Source organism: Heptranchias perlo, chromosome 27, assembly GCF_035084215.1.
Source record: "Heptranchias perlo isolate sHepPer1 chromosome 27, sHepPer1.hap1, whole genome shotgun sequence".
NCBI lineage: Eukaryota > Metazoa > Chordata > Chondrichthyes > Hexanchiformes > Hexanchidae > Heptranchias > Heptranchias perlo.
The window spans coordinates 39,448,852-39,467,543 of NC_090351.1; the positions used below are offsets into that span (position 1 = coordinate 39,448,852).

The 18,692-nt window shown below is 48.9% G+C and overlaps 1 protein-coding gene across 4 annotated transcripts in view; it reads right to left on the reverse strand.

The window, feature by feature from the left end:
* Positions 1-1,289: 1,289 nt before the first annotated feature.
* LOC137344613 (monocarboxylate transporter 1-like) overlaps positions 1,290-18,692 on the reverse strand; it is a 45,575-nt gene continuing 28,172 nt past the window's right edge. For all 4 annotated transcript variants that reach the window (XM_068007713.1, XM_068007715.1, XM_068007712.1 and 1 more), the window contains exons 3-5: positions 10,650-10,793; positions 5,567-6,397; positions 1,290-3,118 (exon numbers count right to left, since the gene is read on the reverse strand). In XM_068007713.1, coding sequence (XP_067863814.1) covers positions 2,868-3,118; positions 5,567-6,397; positions 10,650-10,793 — 1,226 coding nt within the window. In that variant the 3' untranslated portion in view covers positions 1,290-2,867. The remainder of the gene's footprint in view (positions 3,119-5,566; positions 6,398-10,649; positions 10,794-18,692) is intronic.

Consider the following 18,692-nt stretch of genomic DNA (forward strand, 5'->3'; position numbering starts at 1 on the left):
CAGTGCTCCGACTGTTTCCTCCCTGTACAGAGCCCAGTGCTCCGACTGTTTCCTCCCTGTACAGAGCCCAGTGCTCCGACTGTTTCCTCCCTGTACAGAGCCCAGTGCTCCGACTGTTTCCTCCCTGTACAGAGCCCAGTGCTCCGACTGTCTGCTCCCTGTACAGAGCCCAGTACTCCGACTGTTTCCTCCCTGTACAGAGCCCAGTGCTCCGACTGTCTCCTCCCTGTACAGAGCCCAGTGCTCCGACTGTTTCCTCCCTGTACAGAGCCCAGTGCTCCGACTGTTTCCTCCCTGTACAGAGCCCAGTTCTCCGACTGTTTCCTCCCTGTACAGAGCCCAGTGCTCCGACTGTTTCCTCCCTGTACAGAGCCCAGTGCTCCGACTGTCTGCTCCCTGTACAGAGCCCAGTGCTCCGACTGTCTCCTCCCTGTACGGAGCCCAGTGCTCCAACTGTTTCCTCCCTGTACAGAGCCCAGTGCTCCGACTGTCTCCGCCCTGTACGGAGCCCAGTGCTCCAACTGTTTCCTCCCTGTACAGAGCCCAGTACTCCGACTGTTTCCTCCCTGTACAGAGCCCAGTGCTCCGACTGTTTCCTCTCTGTACAGAGCCCAGTGCTCCGACTGTTTCCTCCCTGTACAGAGCCCAGTGCTCCGACTGTTTCCTCCCTGTACAGAGCCCAGTGCTCCGACTGTTTGCTCCCTGTACAGAGCCCAGTGCTCCGACTGTTTCCTCCCTGTACAGAGCCCAGTGCTCCGACTGTTTCCTCCCTGTACAGAGCCCAGTGCTCCGACTGATTCCTCCCTGTACAGGGCCCAGTGCTCCAACTGTTTCCTCCCTGTACAGAGCCCAGTGCTCCGACTGTCTCCTCCCTGTACAGAGCCCAGTGCTCCAACTGTTTCCTCCCTGTACAGAGCCCAGTGCTCCGACTGTCTCCTCCCTGTACAGAGCCCAGTGCTCCGACTGTCTGCTCCCTGTACAGAGCCCAGTTCTCCGACTGTTTCCTCCCTGTACAGAGCACAGTGCTCCCACTGTTTCCTCCCTGTACAGAGCCCAGTGCTCCGACTGTCTGCTCCCTGTACAGAGCCCAGTGCTCCGACTGTTTCCTCCCTGTACAGAGCCCAGTGCTCCGACTGTTTCCTCCCTGTACAGAGCCCAGTGCTCCGACTGTTTCCTCCCTGTACAGAGCCCAGTGCTCCGACTGTTTCCTCCCTGTACAGAGCCCAGTGCTCCGACTGTTTCCTCCCTGTACAGAGCCCAGTGCTCCGACTGTTTCCTCCCTGTACAGAGCCCAGTGCTCCGACTGTTTCCTCCCTGTACAGAGCCCAGTGCTCCGACTGTTTCCTCCCTGTACAGAGCCCAGTGCTCCGACTGTTTCCTCCCTGTACAGAGCCCAGTGCTCCGACTGTTTGGAAAGGATTTCTGACGCTACATTTAATTTTAACTTCTTAATCAGATTTTTTTTTTGTTGCATCATTGATTCCCTCCCTCTGTACCGGTGCAACCACCCACACACCTCCCATTCCCCCGACAGCAATGCACTGACTGGGTGGGTTCTGATTCACTTGCAGGTTTGATGTGGAGCAACGTGCGTACTTGTGGCTACCAGCCTGAGCTGGCAGGATCCACACACCCGAGAATGAGATACATTCGACAAGAGGCACACGCGATGATTAATGTGGGGAATCCCCCTGCTAAGGTGGCGGCATTTTTTTTTGACCTGTGAGGCAGACGGGCATTATTTTGACCCAGCGGATGCAGACAACTGACTGTGGACGGCCTAGGCACTGCCAATGTGGGAGAGGACCAGGGGTCACCATTTCTAAGTTGCACATGGCCCAGATGGAGGTTTAGATGTCAGGCGGTGGGTTCTTTTCCCCAGAGAACAGGGGACCTCTGGGCCAGGCTGCCGGCTCGTGGGATGGACGCGACTGGCTGAATTCCTTCGAGCGGAGATCACCGCTTACAAAAGGTGGGTGATGTAATACATAGAAAGGTCAGGGCCGGAGTGACCTCCTGGACTAGTTTCGATCGGCTAAAGGGGATGGGGAGGGGGAGGTCGGAGAGGAATTTCCCCAGATTTTCTCCCCCTCAAATTGGCTTGGGTTTTTATTTGGGTTTTTTCGCCTCTCCCAGGAGATCACACGGTTTCGGGTGGGGTGGGGAGTGTGTATATCGCGATACACGAGGTATCACAATTGTGTGGGACAGGCTGGATGGACCAAAGGGTCTTCTCCTGTCCGTCACTGTTCGTAAGGTCGTGACAATCATCAGTTTGGCCAAATGGTGTCACGCAACTAACCCTCCACGAACGGTTCAAAGTTCACCCACAGGGACACCCTAAAATCTCACGAGTGTCTGTATCACCCCACCCCCACCCTCAAAGAGGATGAATTAGGGGTTGCCAACTCTGATTGGATGTATTCCTGGAGGTTTCATCACATGACCTCCTGCCCCACCCAGTCAAATAGCCTTTTTTTTTCCATTTTCAATATTTCTATCACTAATAAACAAAAGCGTGCAAAGAAAATGATAAAAATGCACCATTTTTTCAATGCCTTGATGCTTTTTTTGTTCTCCCCGGGGTGTTGCTCACGGCAGTGTCCAGGAGATTAATCTTTAATTCCCGGAGACTCCAGGACAATCCTGGAGGGTTGGCAACTAATGAGAGGGGAAGGGGAGGAGGAGGGGGGGGCAGAGATTACAGTGATTGGCCCCCACAATAAATATTCCCCAACACCGACACTCCAGCATTCTCTTCCTGTACAACTCCAGAAATGTGAATGTGAAAGAGTGAAGCTGAGGACTGGCTAGTATCCCAACAAAATCAAATATATAAAATGAACAGACCCGGCCACTTCCCACCCTTATATATCCGTGTCCTGCTCTGCATCGCCATCTTGATATTTTTGGGCCGTGGATGAAATGTCTGGTTTGGTCTCCTTCAGGTCAATCGCTGCTTCCTGCTTCAATTTCAACTCTCCCTCTTTTCTCTCCTTCTCCAGGAGCCGGTAGTTTATCGCATTGCCGATGAACAGGTAGATACTCGCGAAGATCAGAACGACTCCGCAGGCAAAATACACGTAGCGGAAGTCGTCGAACGCATCCTTCAGCAAACCTGCAGCACAAAGACAGTTCTGCGATTATCGTACGTCCAACCAGCGACTCAACGTCAACGCAACATCAGTACCAGTCAGACTTTTTTGGGGTCACTCCCACTCCCCAATTCCCCCACTGTATAGAGTCACTCCCCCTCCCCAATCCCCCCACTGTATAGAGTCACTCCCCCTCCCCAATCCCCCCACTGTATAGAGTCACTCCTCCTCCCCAATCCCCCCACTCTGTAGAGTCACTACTCCTCCCCAATCCCCCCACTGTCTAGAGTCACTCCCTCTCCCCAATTCCCCCACTGTATAGAGTCACTCCCCCTCCTCAATCCCCCCACTCTGTAGAGTCACTCCCCCTCCCCAATCCCCCCACTGTATAGAGTCACTCCTCCTCCCCAATCTCCCCACTGTATAGAGTCACTCCCCCTCCCCAATCCCCCCACTGTCTAGAGTCACTCCTCCTCCCCAATCTCCCCACTGTATAGAGTCACTCCCCCTCCCCAATCCCCCCACGGTATAGAGTCACTCCCCCTCCTCAATCCCCCCACTCTGTAGAGTCACTCCCCCTCCCCAATCCCCCCACTGTCTAGAGTCACTCCCCCTCCCCAATCCCCCCACTGTATAGAGTCACTCCCCCTCCCCAATCCCCCCACTGTCTAGAGTCACTCCCCCTCCCCAATCCCCCCACTGTATAGAGTCACTCCTCCTCCCCAATCTCCCCACTGTATAGAGTCACTCCCCCTCCCCAATCCCCCCACGGTATAGAGTCACTCCCCCTCCCCAATCCCCCCACTGTACAGAGTCACTCCCCCTCCCCAATTCCCCCACTCTGTAGAGTCACTCCCCCTCCCCAATTCCCCTACTGTATAGAGTCACTCCCCCTCCCCAATGCCCCCACTGTATAGAGTCACTCCCCCTCTCCAATTCCCCCACTCTGTAGAGTCACTCCTCCTCCCCAATTCCCCCACTCTGTAGAGTCACTCCCCCTCCCCAATTCCCCTACTGTATAGAGTCACTCCCACTCCCCAATCCCCCCACTGTATAGAGTCACTCCCCCTCCCCAATGCCCCCACTGTATAGAGTCACTCCCCCTCCCCAATTCCCCCACTCTGTAGAGTCACTCCCCCTCCCCAATTCCCCTACTGTATAGAGTCACTCCCCCTCCCCAATTCCCCCACTGTATAGAGTCACTCCCCCTCCCCAATCCCCCCACGGTATAGAGTCACTCCCCCTCCCCAATTCCCCTACTGTATAGAGTCACTCCCCCTCCCCAATTCCCCTACTGTATAGAGTCACTCCCAGTCCCCAATCCCCCCACTGTATAGAGTCACTCCCCCTCCCCAATCCCCCCACTTTATGGAGTCGCTCACCCTCCCCAGTTCCCCCCTCACTGTAGAGTTGTCCTCCCTCACTAACCCCCCACCTCAGTGTTAAGAGCTACTGCCCCAAACCCATTATATTTCACTCCTCTCAACACCCCACCCCGAAACATTTTGGTCCAATTCTAATTTCATTACCCGAAAGACCCAGATCTCCGGCTCCACTGGGGAGCTGGGGAATTCTTTCCTTTTGTTATTTTCCAAAGTGTCTTCAGTTACACGGAGAGACCAGAGATAGAGGTGTTCAAAATTATGAGGTGTTTTGATAGTTTCTCCCCATCTACTCTGTTTCCAGTGGCAGGAGGGTCAGTAACGAGAGGACACGGATTTAAGGTGATTGACAAAAGAACCAGAGACAACATGACGGAACAATTTTTTACGCAGCGAGCTGTTACGATCTGGAATGCGCTGCCTGAAAGGGCGGTGGAAGCAGATTCAATAATAACTTTCAAAAAGGGAATTGGATCAATACTTGAAAAGGAAAAAATTGCAGGGCTGTGGGGAAAGAGCAGGGGGGAGTGGGACTAATAGGATAGCTCTTTCAAACAGCCAGCACAGGCAAGATGGGCCGAATGGCCTCCTTCTGTGCTGTAAAATTCTGGGATTCCTCACTGACCCTGAAGATGCCACAGAATTCCTTTCGCCCTCCACAAGCAAACAAGCTACGGAGAAAGAGCAGGGGGGTGCGGGGGGGGGGGGGGGTGGGACTAATTGGACAGCTCTTTCAAAGAGCCAGTACAGGCACGATGGGCCGAATTGTTAATTGAATGATTTGTATCAATGAGTGTTAATTGTATTCAGGTGGTGGGTATCAATTGGGGACTCTCTTGTATCCTTTTTATCGGAGAGCTTATCGAGGGTGTGGTGTGTGTGTAAGGGGAATCTCTGAATAAAGGCTTGGAAGCAACTGAAGACCAGGCTCTAGTATTCCATCCTTCACCACATGACTATCCAATTTTAACACAAATGGCCTCCTTCTGTGTAGTATGATTCTATGATTGTATCTCCCTACTCCCCAGGCCACCCCGCGCCCCCCCCCCTCACCGCCCTCCCTGGGACACCGCACGCAACCCATCTCACCTAGCATCGGAGGTCCCAGTAACACAGGGCAACACTCAACTATGGTCACCAGCCCCACTGCGCTGGAGAACCTCTGTGCCCCCACCATATCCATCAGGGTCTCGAAGAGGACGGAGCTCAGCATGCCAAAGGCAAACCCGAAGAAGATGGTGTACAACACCAGACCAGTGTAGTCCGTCGCCAAGGGCATCATGATGTGGCAGATGCCATTGTACAGGACGGAGAAGGAGAAGAAGTACTGGATCTTGGGCCTCACCCACTTGGTGTTGGCCAGGAGACCCATGGACGGCCGCGCAAACATGTCGACGAAGGCCAGGATGGAGAGGAGGAAGGCAGCCTTATACTCATCGATATTCATATTCTTGGCGTAGGAGGACAAGAAAACCAGAGGGGCGAAGAGGCCAAAGAACATGATGACGTTCCCAGACAGGTAGACCAGGAAGCCTCTGTGTCTGAACAGCGACAGGTCCAGGTTTTTGCTGATGGTTTGGAAGACGCTGATCTTTGCTTTCGGCTCCCCAGTCAAAAGATCGGAGTTCGCACCGCCCTCCTGCTTGGCGTCCTGCGGCGACTTGGACAGACTGCTGGGCTGGGGGCCTATGGGACGCATGAGGGACCCGGCCACGCAGCAGTTGAGGAGGATGCCCCCCAGGATCAGGAAGCCCCCCCTCCATGCGTAATTGTCACAAAGGTATTGGTTGAGGGGAGCCAGTGTGCTGAGGACCACCGGGCTTCCGGCCATGGCCAGCCCATTTGCCAAAGGGCGCCTCTTGTAGAAATATTTGCCAATCATGGTCAGCGCTGGCTGCAAGTTGAAGGCGAGTCCGAGCCCTGGATAGGAATTAAAAAATATAACCAATCAGCTGAATATTGCAACACGTAAATCCACACTAAATAACCAAACTTTTAAAACCAAGGGGATGGATCTCTTAAAGGGAAGTGTGAATTACATAATGCTGATACTCCCACTCTGGCCTATTGCACATTCCCAATTCTCATCCTTATTTTCAAATCCCTCCATGGCCTCGCCCCCTCCCTATCTCTGTAACCTCCTCCAGCCCCGACAACCCTCCGAGATCTCTGCGCTCCTCCAATTCTGGCCTTTTGCACATCCCCGATTTTCATCGCTCCACCATTGGCGGCCGTGCCCTCAGCCGCCAAGTCCCAAGCTCTGGAATTCCCTCCCTAAACCTCTCTACCTCTCTCTCCTCCTTTAAGACGCTCCTTAACACCTAGCTCTTTGACCAAGCTTCCCTGTCCTAACATCTCTTTATGTGTCTTGGTGTCAAATTTTGTCCGATAATTGCTCCTGTGAAGTGCCTTGGGACGTTTTCTGACGTCAAAGGCACTGTATAAATGATTGGGTTGTTGTTATAGGAACATAGGAACAGGAGGAGGCCATTCAGCCCCTCGTGCCTGCTCCGCCATTTGATAAGATCATGGCTGATCTGTGATCTAGCTCCATATACCTGCCTTTGGCCCATATCCCTTAATACCTTTGGTTGCCAAAAAGCTATCGATCTCAGATTTAAATTTAGCAATTGAGCTGGCATCAATTGCTGTTTGCGGAAGAGAGTTCCAAACTTCTACAACCCTTTGTGTGTAGAAATGTTTACATCGAGTTTACAGCACAGAAACAGGCCATTCGGCCCAACTGGTCTATGCTGGTGTTTATGCTCCATACGAGCCTCCTCCCTCCCTAATTCATCTCACCCTATCAGCATATCCTTCTATTCCTTTCTCCCTCATGTGTTTATCGAGCTTCCCCTTTGATGCATCGATACTATTCATCTCAACTACTTGTGGGAGTGAGTTCCACATTCTCAGCACTCTCTGGGTAAAGAAGTTTCTCCCAAATTCCTTATTGGATTTATTAGTGATTATCTTATATTTAAGGCGCTATATTAGTGCAGGTTGCTGTTGTTGTGATGGATCTCTTAAAGGGACATGCGTTCCGCTGAATTACTCAGTACTGATATAAAGAGAGAGGAACCTGCCCCTTTACCGATGTATCTCACCACTAACTTGTGACCATGCTTTCTGGTTTAAAACTTCTGCTCAGTGACTCAATCAATTCATGACCCACTCCCCTCCATTTATTACTGAGCCTGATAGCCCAGGGAGAATCCAGGTTACATCCATTATCTGTGTTGAGTTAGAAAGAAAGAAAGAACTTGCATTTATATAGCGCCTTTCACGACCTCAGGACGTCCCGAAGCACCTTACAACAGTGACTACACTTCAAAAGTACTTCATTGGCTGTAAAGCGCTTTGGGACGTCCTGAGGTCATGAAAGGTGCTATTTAAATGCAAGTTCTTTCTCTCTTTTCCTTCCATTGTACCGATGTAGTTTGATGTAGTCTACATGGATTTTAGCAAGATTTTTGACAAGGGCACACATGGCAGACTGACCAAAAAAGTAAAAGCCCATGGGATCCAAGGGAAAGTGGCAAGTTGGATCCAAAATTGGCTCAGTGGCAGGAAGCAAAGGGTAATGGTCGACGGGTGTTTTTGCAACTGGAAGGCTGTTTCCAGTGGAGTCCCGCAGGGCTCAGTACTAGGTCCTTTGCTTTTTGTGGTATATATTAATAATTTGGACTTGAAAGTGGGGGGCTTGATCAAGAAGTTTGCAGATGATACAAAAATTGGCCGTGTGGTTGATAGTGAGGAGGAAAGCTGTAGACTGCAGGAAGATATCAGTAGACTGGTCAGGTGGGCAGAAAAGTGGCAAATGGAATTCAATCCAGAGAAGTGTGAAGTAATGCATTTGGGGAGGGCAAACAAGGCAAGGGAATACACAATAAATGGGAGGATACTGAGAGATGTAGAGGAACAAAGGGACCTTGGAGTGCATGTCCACAGATCCCTGAAGGTAGCAGGACAGGTAGATAAGGTAGTTAAAAAGGCATTAGGGATACTTTCCTTTATTAGCTGAGGCATAGAATATAAGAGCAGGAAGGTTATGCTAGAACTGTATAAAACATTGGTTAGGCCACAGCTTGAGTACTGTGTGCAGTTCTGGTCACCACATTACAGGAAAGATGTGATTGCACTAGAGAGGGTACAGAGGAGATTTATGAGGTTGTTGCCAGGACTGGAGAATTTTAGTTATGAGAAAAGATTGGATAGGCTGGGGTTGTTTTCCTTGGAACAAAGGAGGCTGAAGGGAGATTTAATTGAGGTGTATAAAATTATGACGGGACTAGATAGAGTGGGTCGGGAGGACCTATTTCCCTTAGCAGAGGGGTCAGTGACCAGGGGACATAGATTTAAAGTAATTGGTAGAAGGATTAGAGGGGAGCTGAGGAGAAATGTTTTCACCCAGAGGGTGGTGGGGGTCTGGAACTCACTGCCTCAAAGGGTGATAGAGGCAGAAACCCTCAACTCATTTAAAAAGCACCTGGATGTGTACTTGAAGTGCCGAGACCTACAGGGCTACGGACCAAGAGCTGGGAAGTGGGATTAAGCTGGAAAGCTCTTTTTTGGCTGGCATGGACACGGTGGGCCGAACGGCGGCCTCCTGTGCCATAAATTTCTATGATTCTATGTGTATCGGGTTCCAGCTCCCTGTATAGTCAGGTGTGATGGTTTGACGTCTGCTTTGTACCCAGAGCTTAATAAAGATGTTGCAGAATGCTATCGGCGCTCGAAGACCGCAGAGAAACTGTGCACAGCGCTCAGTAAGGCCTGGCATTTATTTAAGAGCGTTCTGCTCCCCCAGGGGTGGCTGGAGTTCGTGTGATGCATTCTGACACTCAGGCACGGGAAGGTCACATTCATTGGATATTAAACCGGTCACAGCCCAGCAGAAATTTCCAGGAAAAAAGTTACTGGGTATGGAATTTGTAAATGAAGCCAATCCTTTAATGGGCGATTAGAAAGAAATTCATGAAGAGTTTTATTTTAAAATAATGCTGCTCGGAGTTTAATGAAGATTTTGGTTAAAAAGTTGTTCATTGTGAGATCTGGACACTGTCCATTTCCTGAGGTCACGGTGACCCGAGTCTCCGGAGACTGTCAGTGGGAGCGGCTGCTGTTGGAAGTCAGGGAGCGTCACATTTGACTAATATGTAAACTAGGGAGAGAGAGAGAGAAAGCAGAGAGTGAGAGTGACACAGAATAGGGAGAGGGAGTAAGGAGTGAGTGATACAGAACACAGTGAGAGAGCAGAGAGCATGCAGGAGAGAGCAGGGGGTGAGAGTGAAATGGATGTGGAATGCAGGCAGAGTGTGTGCGTCGGAGTGAGATCGTGAGTTGGACGCTCCAAATGCTCCTCTTTTCCGGCCCACTATCTGGGTCGATTTTCTAAGTCCTGCCAATTCCTAAAGATGTCTCTGAGGACAGTAACCTCTCGGTTTCTGTGGGATTTTTCTGGTGCTACAGTAGTGAGGGAACATTCCACATGAGATCTGACCCCCAGTGACAGCACCAGACATAGTAGAGGTGAAGGGAAGTTTGAGTTGGGAGGGATGCTCAGTACTTGGAGGATTTCATGGGTAAGCATTGCTCCAATACTTCCTGCAGACTGTCAGTAACAAGCCATGGCATGTCACCCGCTAATATAATTATTAAATTAATACTCACACACAATTAGTACATTAATACTCACTGTTATTACATTAATACTCATATCATTAGCACATTAATACTCACATACTATTAGTACATTAATACTCACACACCATTAGTACCTTAGTGCTCATGCACTGTTGGTACATTAATACTCATTGCTATTACATTAATACTCACACAATTAGTACATTAATACTCACTGTTATTACATTAATACTTATTGTTATTACATTAATACTCACACAATTAGTACATTAATACTCACTGTTATTACATTAATACTTATTGTTATTACATTAATACTCACACAATTAATACATTAATACTCACTGTTATTACATTAGTACTTATTGTTATTACATCAATACTCACACACTATTAGTACATTAATACTCACATCGTTAATACATTAATACTCACTGTTATCACATTAATACTCACACACTTAGTACATTAATTAAAGAACTAAAGACACAAGATCCAAGTACTGGAGGAATGATTTGGCACTTACCCCCGATCACTCCTATACAGAAGTAAAGCTCCACGATACTTCTGCAGAAGGAAGAGATGATCATTCCTGAGCTTGCGAGCAGTCCGCCCATGAGCACCACTGGCCGACTGCCATATCTGTTCACCAGGATACTGCTGATGGGACCTGAGGGAGAGTAGAAGATTGGTTAATATGGGGGACTGAGGAATACAGGGAGTCTGCGCTCAATGCCTGAATCTCTGATGAGATGGAAGTCTCTCTTTCGGTCCTCAAGCCAACTGGAAGTTTGGGAGGTTCTGAGCTGTCTCCCATCTCTCCCTCTCTGAGCATCAGTTGGCATTCTCACTCAGAGAGGCTGTAGGGAGATGGAGAGGTTGGGAAATGGATACATCAAGTTGATATAGTGAGAGGTACTCTTCTAAGTTTCAGCCCCATCCTTGTAACCCAGTTATCCACCGTCTCCACATCATCTGATCACAAGCTCAGAGTCTCCCCTATCCAGTTAACTTAATGCTCCCTCCGCGATCACAGCATAAAGCAAACCGAGTAAGTCGATTTGGATCTGTCCTGTCCCTGCTTCTGGGGAATTGGTTTAAATGTGGCCTCCCCCATTTGAGATGTCAAAGGGGAGAGGTCGGGAACCAGAAACAGGAGGCCCGAGGAATTGCCAGCCATGTAGGATGTAAGCAGTAGGTGACATGGATGGAATTTCGCAGTGCAGCTAATTTCTTGCATGTCATGAGCAAATCAGGAGCCGGAGATGGGGAGCGAGAGGGTTGTCCAATGCCCCGGCCAACCCTGAAACTGTAACCGGTTGCTAACTGATTATCTGTACCATGGAAGTAGAAGTTTTGGGGAAAAAAGCGATACATAGAAATACATAGAAATTGCAACTCCGAAACAGGCCATTCGGCTCGGCCAGTCCGTGTCAGCATGTACCCTCCACACGAGCAAGTAGCTCGAATCACATTTACCACCCTGTTCCTATATCCCATCCTTTAAGTCAGACGGTTGTGGGTTCAAGTCCCACTTCAGAGACTTGAGCACAAAATCTAGGCTGACACTCTCAGTACTGAGGGAACGCTGTACTGTCTTTCAGATGAGATGTTAAACCAAGGGCCTGTCTGCCCTCTCAGGTGGATGTAAAAGATCCCACGGCCACTATTCGAACAAAAGATACTTTCGTGACCCCGGCATGTCCCAAAGCACTTTACAGCCAATGAAATACTTTTTGAAGTGTAGTCATTGTTGTAATGTAGGCAACACAGCAGCCAATTTGCGCACAGCAAGATCCCACAAACAGCAATGAGATAAATGACCAGATAATCTGTTTTAGGTGTTGGTTGAGGGATAAATATTGGCCAAGACACCAGGGAACACACCCCTGCTCTTCTTCGAATACTGCTGTGGGATCTTTAACATCCACCTGAGAGAGCAGATGGAGCCTCAGTTTAACGTCCCATCTGTTTAATAAACTCCCTTGGTACTGCACTGGGAGTGTCAGCCTGGATTATAGGGTCAAATCTCTGGAGTGGAGTTTGATCCTACAACCTTCTGACTCTGAGGCAAGAACGCTACCACAGAGCCACAGCTGACTCCGAGGCCCATTTGCTGAAGCTTATGCTTCGAAAATAGAGTCAAGCAGGCGAGAGACTTTCACTGTGGCAGCATGCTCTCCGCGCCAACCCACTGAGTCATCTTTCAGATCCTGCTAAAAAGAAAAAGGATTATCCCATGCCAGCTCCCCCACCATGCCCAGACCCCCTGCCTAGTCCACCAGTCACCTGGGCCAGTCCAGTCCATGCCAGCTCCTGAACAATCAGGACACTAAGTACTGGAATATTGTGTTCAATTCTGGGGACCACACTTTAGGAAGTGATTTACTAGAATGGTACCAGAGACTGGAGAAGCTGGGGTTGGTCTCCTTAGAGCAGAGAAGGTTAAGGGGAGATTTGATAGAGGTGTTCAAAATCATGAAGAGTTTTGATGCAGTAAATAAGGAGAAACTGTTTCCAGTGGCAGAAGGGTCGGTTACTAGACGACACAGATTTATGGTGATTGACAAAAGAACCAGAGGCGAAATGAGGAAAAAAATGTTTACACAACGAGTTGTGATGATCTGGAATGCGCTGCCTGAAAGGGCGGTGGAAGCAGATTCAATAATAACGTTCAAGAGGAAATTGGATAAATACTTGAAGGGAAAAATTAGCAGGGCTACGGGGAAAGAGCAGGAAAAGTGGGACTAATTCGATAGCTCTTTCAAACAGCCGGCACAGGCATGATGGGCCGAATGGTCTCCTTCTGTACAGTATCATTCTATGATGCTGCTATAAACAAGCACAGAAGGAGTCTTGTGAGCACAGCCACTGCCTGGAGCCAGCGGTCTTCCTGCATCTCTTCAGCTGAGGGGTGCCAGGGCACAGTGCCCATTTTTTGTGAGCCAGATGTTGTGTGCAGCCTCTACTGAAACCAGCAGTTAATCAGCCTTCCCAGACAGAGCAGCAAAAGAGCTAGCAAAAGATTCATAAAAAGGGGCCCCCACATTGACTCTGAGCCCCTCTGCAAACTCGCACTCACTTCATTTGGGCTTTAATAGAGTGACAGGAATCACATCTCAGGCAGCTGGGGGGTCAATATGAAGTGCCAGCTGTGGATCAATGGGCAGCCCTCTCATTTCTGAGTTTAAAGGTTGTGGGTTCAAGGCCCACTCCAGAGACTTGAGCCTCATAATCCAGGCTTGCAGTACTGAGGGAGTGCTGCACTCTTGGAGGTGCTGTCTTTTGGATGAGATGTTAAACTGAGGCCCTGTCTGGCCCCTCAGGTGGATATAAAAGATCCTGTGGTACTATTCTGAAGAAGAGCAGGGGAGTTCTCCCCTATGTCCTGGGCCAATATTTATCCCTCAACCAACATAATTAAAAACAGATTATCTGGTCATTATCACATTTGCTGTTTGTGGGATCTTGCTGTGCACAAATTGGCTGCCGCGTTTCCTACATTACAACAGTGACTACACTTCAAAAAATTACTTCATTGGCTGTAAAGCACTTTGGGACGTCCTGAGATCGTGAAAGGTGCTATAGAAATGCAAGTCTTTCTTTCTTTCTTGCCATTTCTCTGTGGTTTTCCTTCAATCTCCTGTTGGAATTTCGGGGCCATTGTTCTCATTGCTGTTTGTGGGATCTTGCTGTGTGTGGAAATGGCTGCTATGTTTGCCTGCATAACAACAAGGACTGTACTTCAAACTAATTTGACGTGCATTTCACAGAATCACAGAATCTACGGCATGGAAAGAGGCCATTCGGCCCATCATGCCTGTGCCGGCTCTTTGAAAGAGCAATTCAAATAGTCCCATTCCTCTGCTCTTTCCCCATAGCCCTGCAAATATTCCCCCTTCAAGTATTTATCCAATTCCCCTTTGAAAGTTATTATTGAATCTGCTTCCACTGCCCTTTCAGGCAGCGCATTCTGGATCATCACAACTCACTGCGCAAAAACATTTTTCCTCATCTCCCCACTGATTTTTTTGCCGATTACCTTAAATCTGTGTCCTCTGGTTACCGACCCTCCTGCCACTGGAAACAGTTTCTCCTTATTTACTCTATCAAAACCCTTCATTAATTTCGAACACATCTATCAAATCTCCCCTTAACCTTCTCTACTGGAAGGAGAACAATCTCAGCTTCTCAACTCCATGTAACTGAAGTCCCTCATCCCTGATACCATTCCAGTAAATCCCCTCTGCACCCTCTCTAAGGCCTTGACAGCCTTCCTAACGTGTGGTGCCCAGAATTGGACACAATAATCCACCTGGGGCCTAACCAGTAATTTCTAAAGGTTTAGTATAACTTCCTTGCTTTTGTGCTTTATTCATCTATCTATAATGCCAAGGATCCCATATATCTTTTTAACAGCCTTCTCAACTTGTCTTGCCACCTTGAAAGATTTGTGAACGTACACCCCCAGGTCTCTCTGTTCCTGCACCCCCTTTAAAAATTGTACCATTTAGTTTCTATTGCCTCTCCTCATTCTTCCTACCAAAATGCATCACTTCACACTTCTCTGCGTTAAATTTTATCTGCCAAGTGTCTGCCCATTTCACCAGTCTGTCTCTGCCCTCCTAAAATCTGTTACTATCCTCGCTGTTTACTATATTTCCAAGTCTTGTGTCATCTGCAAACTTTGCAATTATGCCCCCATACCCAAGTCCAGGTCATTAGTATACATCACGACGAGATGTGACCAGGGCGGTGCAGAGGCAGGGCCTTGCAACGGAGGGCAGGGATGGTTTGTCGTGGGAATCTGGTTTCAGAACTGACTGGGAGAGGCAAGGTACCAGCAGTCTCTCATCGCACCACCGTGACAGCACAGCTCACACTCCAATCCCCAAAACACAGGCCTGCATCTGCTTCATCCCAATGCCCTTGGCTGCATCTTTTTTCTGCCGTCAGTAACCGTCTGTACGGTCAAACAGTCACCTCGTACAGGGCACAGTCACTCAGCACCTTGAGGGGCTATTGCCGTAGGTGTCAGCTGTGGATCAGTGGGTAGCACTCCTGCCTCTGAGTGAGAAGTTTGTGGGTTCTATAGACCCCCCTCCAGAGACTTGAGCATAAAATCTGGGATGATCCTCCCAGTGCAGTGCTAAGGGAGTGCTGCATTGTGAGAGGTCACTGCCTTTCAGGTAAGTCATTAAACCTGAAGCCCTGTCTGCTCTCTTGAGTGGATGTGAATAATCCAATGGTGCCTATTCCCCCTCAGATGGATCAAATCCTCCCGGGACAGGTGCAGCATAGGTTAGAAACAGAGTAATGCTCCCTCTACAGTTTTGTTGTGTGTTCCATAGAATCACAGAATCTTATGGCACAGAAGGAGGCCAGTTGGCCCATCATGCTCTTTGAAAGAGCTATCCACTTTCCCCAGAGCACTGCAAACTTTCCCCACTCTTATTTTCTGTTCTGACTGTGCTGCGGGAGTATGAAAGCTGTAATCGACCAGCAGAACATTTGCTCAGGGCCTCAGCTCCCAAAGCCTCATATTGGCACAAAAGTGGAAATAAGGCTGGTCTAAAATCTTTAAACAGTGGCATTCGGTGCAAATATCAGTGCCAACCTTCTGAATATTACAGTATAGCAGTTGACTCATGCCTCTGCTTGGCTCAGTTAGAGAGAGCAACCTTTGATTCGCAATCTGTGCTGAGTTAACCAGGGGTGTCTGCTGTGGCTCAATAAGTATCACTCTCACCTCGGACTCAGATATTCATGGGTTCAAAGTCCCACTCCAGCGACACTGAGCACATAATCCAGGTTGACGTTCCCAGTGACAGCACTGAGGGAGTGCTGCACTGTCGGAGGTGCCGTCTTTCAGATGAGACGTTAAACTGAGGCCCCGTCTGCCCCCTCAGGTGGACGTAAAAGATCCCACGGCCACTATTTTGAAAAAGAGCAGTGGAGTTCTCCCCAGTGTCCTGGCCAATATTTATCCCTCTTCCAACAACACGAGAAAATAGATTATCTGATCATCGAGTTTGTGGGATCTTGCTGTGCGCAAATTGGCTGCCACGTTTCCTACATTACAACAGTGACTACACTTCAAAAGGTAATTAATTGGTTGTCATTTGGGACATCCTGAGGTTGTGAAAGGCGCTATATAAATGCAAGTTCTTTCTTTAATTCAGCATCTGAACCCTTTGTAAAGCTCAATCAGTCCAGATGTGGAAAGCAAACCCTCCCTCCCTCCAATTATAGCCCTTCAGTGCAGCAGAAGGTGAAATGGTCTTGATGGATTTGATTGAGTTTGTGTGTGGAGTTAACCCAGCTCGTGTCTAACGGCCTGATCTCAGCAAGTAAATCCAGTTCTTGCCAGACTGAATCTGTGGCCCAGTCCCCACAATCAGGGCAATGTTGAAACACTGTCTGTCATGACCTTCCCTTTTTATAACCTCCATCTGTTTTTGGAAAATTGTTTCCTTATCTCAGGTCCTGGTTGGCAGTAACCCAATCAAGTTAAATGTCACTGAGCTTTCCAATAGTCCCTCACCCGCGCCCCCCCCCACAACTGCCTCAGCTGCACCAGTCAATACAGACATGTGATGGGATCATGAGGCGAGCAGGTCACGCAGCAACGCACTATGGCTTGTGGTTAGTTGTTACTGAAACAAAGTACGGAATGTTTAAAGGAGGAGCACTCGACAGGACAGAAACGGATCGGATAAATACTTGAAGGGAAAAAATTTGCAGGGCTACGGGGAAAGAGAGGGGGAATGGGACTAATTGGATTGCTTTTACAAAGGGCTGGCATGGCCTCGATGGGCCGAATGGCCTCCTTCTGTGCTGTAACCATTCTATGATTCTATAGTGTGTAGAAAGCAGAGAAATTACTGTCCCTGCCACATAGTGTGCCTGGACACACGGGCCTGTGAGGGGTGGGAATTGTGTGTGGGGGGGTGCATTCATGTGTGTGTGTGTGGGAGCAATGCGTGTGTGGGGGGCTGGATATGTGAGGGGGTGGGTATGTGGGGGAGTGGATGTGTGTGTGTCTGTTGGGTGTGTGTATGTACATGTGTGAGCATCTGTGTGTGTATCTATGTGTGTATATGTGTATATGTACATGTGCCTGTTTGGGTATGTGTGCACCTCTGTGTGGGTGTGTGAGTGTGTGTCTGTGTGGGGGTGTCTGTGTGAGTGTGTGTATGTCTCTGTGTGTGGGTGTGTGTCTGTGTGTGTATGTCTCTGTGTGTATATGTGTGTGGGTGTGTGTCTGTGTGGGTGTGTGTCTGTGGGTGTGTGTATGTGTGTGTCTGTGTGTGGGTGTGTGTCTGTGTGGGTGTGTGTATGTCTCTGTGTGTGTATGTGTGTGGGTGTGTGTCTGTGTGGGTGTGTGTATGTGTGTGTCTGTGTGTGTGTAAGTCTCTATGTTCCTCATGTCACCTTTGGTTCTTTTGCCAATCACCTTAAATCTGTGTCCTCTGTTCCTTGACCCTTCTGCCAATGGGAACAGTTTCTCTCTACCTACTCTGTCTAGACCCCTTCATGATTTTGAACACTTCTATCAAATCTCCTCTTAACCTTCTCTGCTCTAAGGAGAACAACCCCAGCTTCTCCAGTCTATCCACATAACTAAAGTCCCTCATCCCTGGAATCATTCTAGTAAATCTTTTCTGCACCCTCTCTAAGGCCTTCACATCTTTCCTGAACTGCGGTGCCCAGAACTCGATTTGTGCACATGTACCCCCAGATCCCTCTGTTCCTGTACCCCTTTTAGAGTTGTGCCCTCCAGTTTATATTGCCTCTCCTGGTTCTTCCTGCCGAAATGTATCACTTCACATTTTTCTGCGTTAAATTTCATCTGCCACGTGTCCGCCCATTCCACCAGCCTGTCTACATCCTCTTGAAGTCTATCACTATCCTCCTCACTGATTACTACCCTTACAAGTTTTGTGTCATCTGCAAATTTGGAAATTGTGCCCTGTACACCCAAGTCCAAGTCATTAATATATATCAAGAAAAGCAGTGGTCCCAGCACCGACCCCTGGGGAACACCACTGTACACAAACCCTCTGATAAACCACAGCACCTCCCTCATGTACGCACACCGGCCTGGAGTTTCGTCAAAAGGAGTTACGCTGCAGCTGTCCCTTCAAATAATAACTTCACTGCGCATCCTATCAATAATTTTATTATACTTGGACAGAATTATAAACACTGAAGGACCATCTGGACCAAGAGGGCAGCAGGGCAAAGGCACCAAGTCAGAGAGGAAGAACACACAACTTCACTCATTCAGACCTACAAACCCACCTGAAGGAGACTGAGGGCAGGAGGGATAGAATCCCTCATCCCCTGTACTGGCACTGACTGCAAACTCCCTCATCCCCAGGGCTAATAAACTGTACCTCCTCAGCAGGACAGGCAAAGTAACACACCTCTCCCTTATCTTCCTCGCTCACTCTGGGCACCAGCGCACTCTTCACCCTCTTAAAGCAAGATTTCCGCAACTAACCCTTCACACTGCCCTCTGGTTAAGGGGTCACTAACTTGGGGTCTTACACTATGACCACCCAGC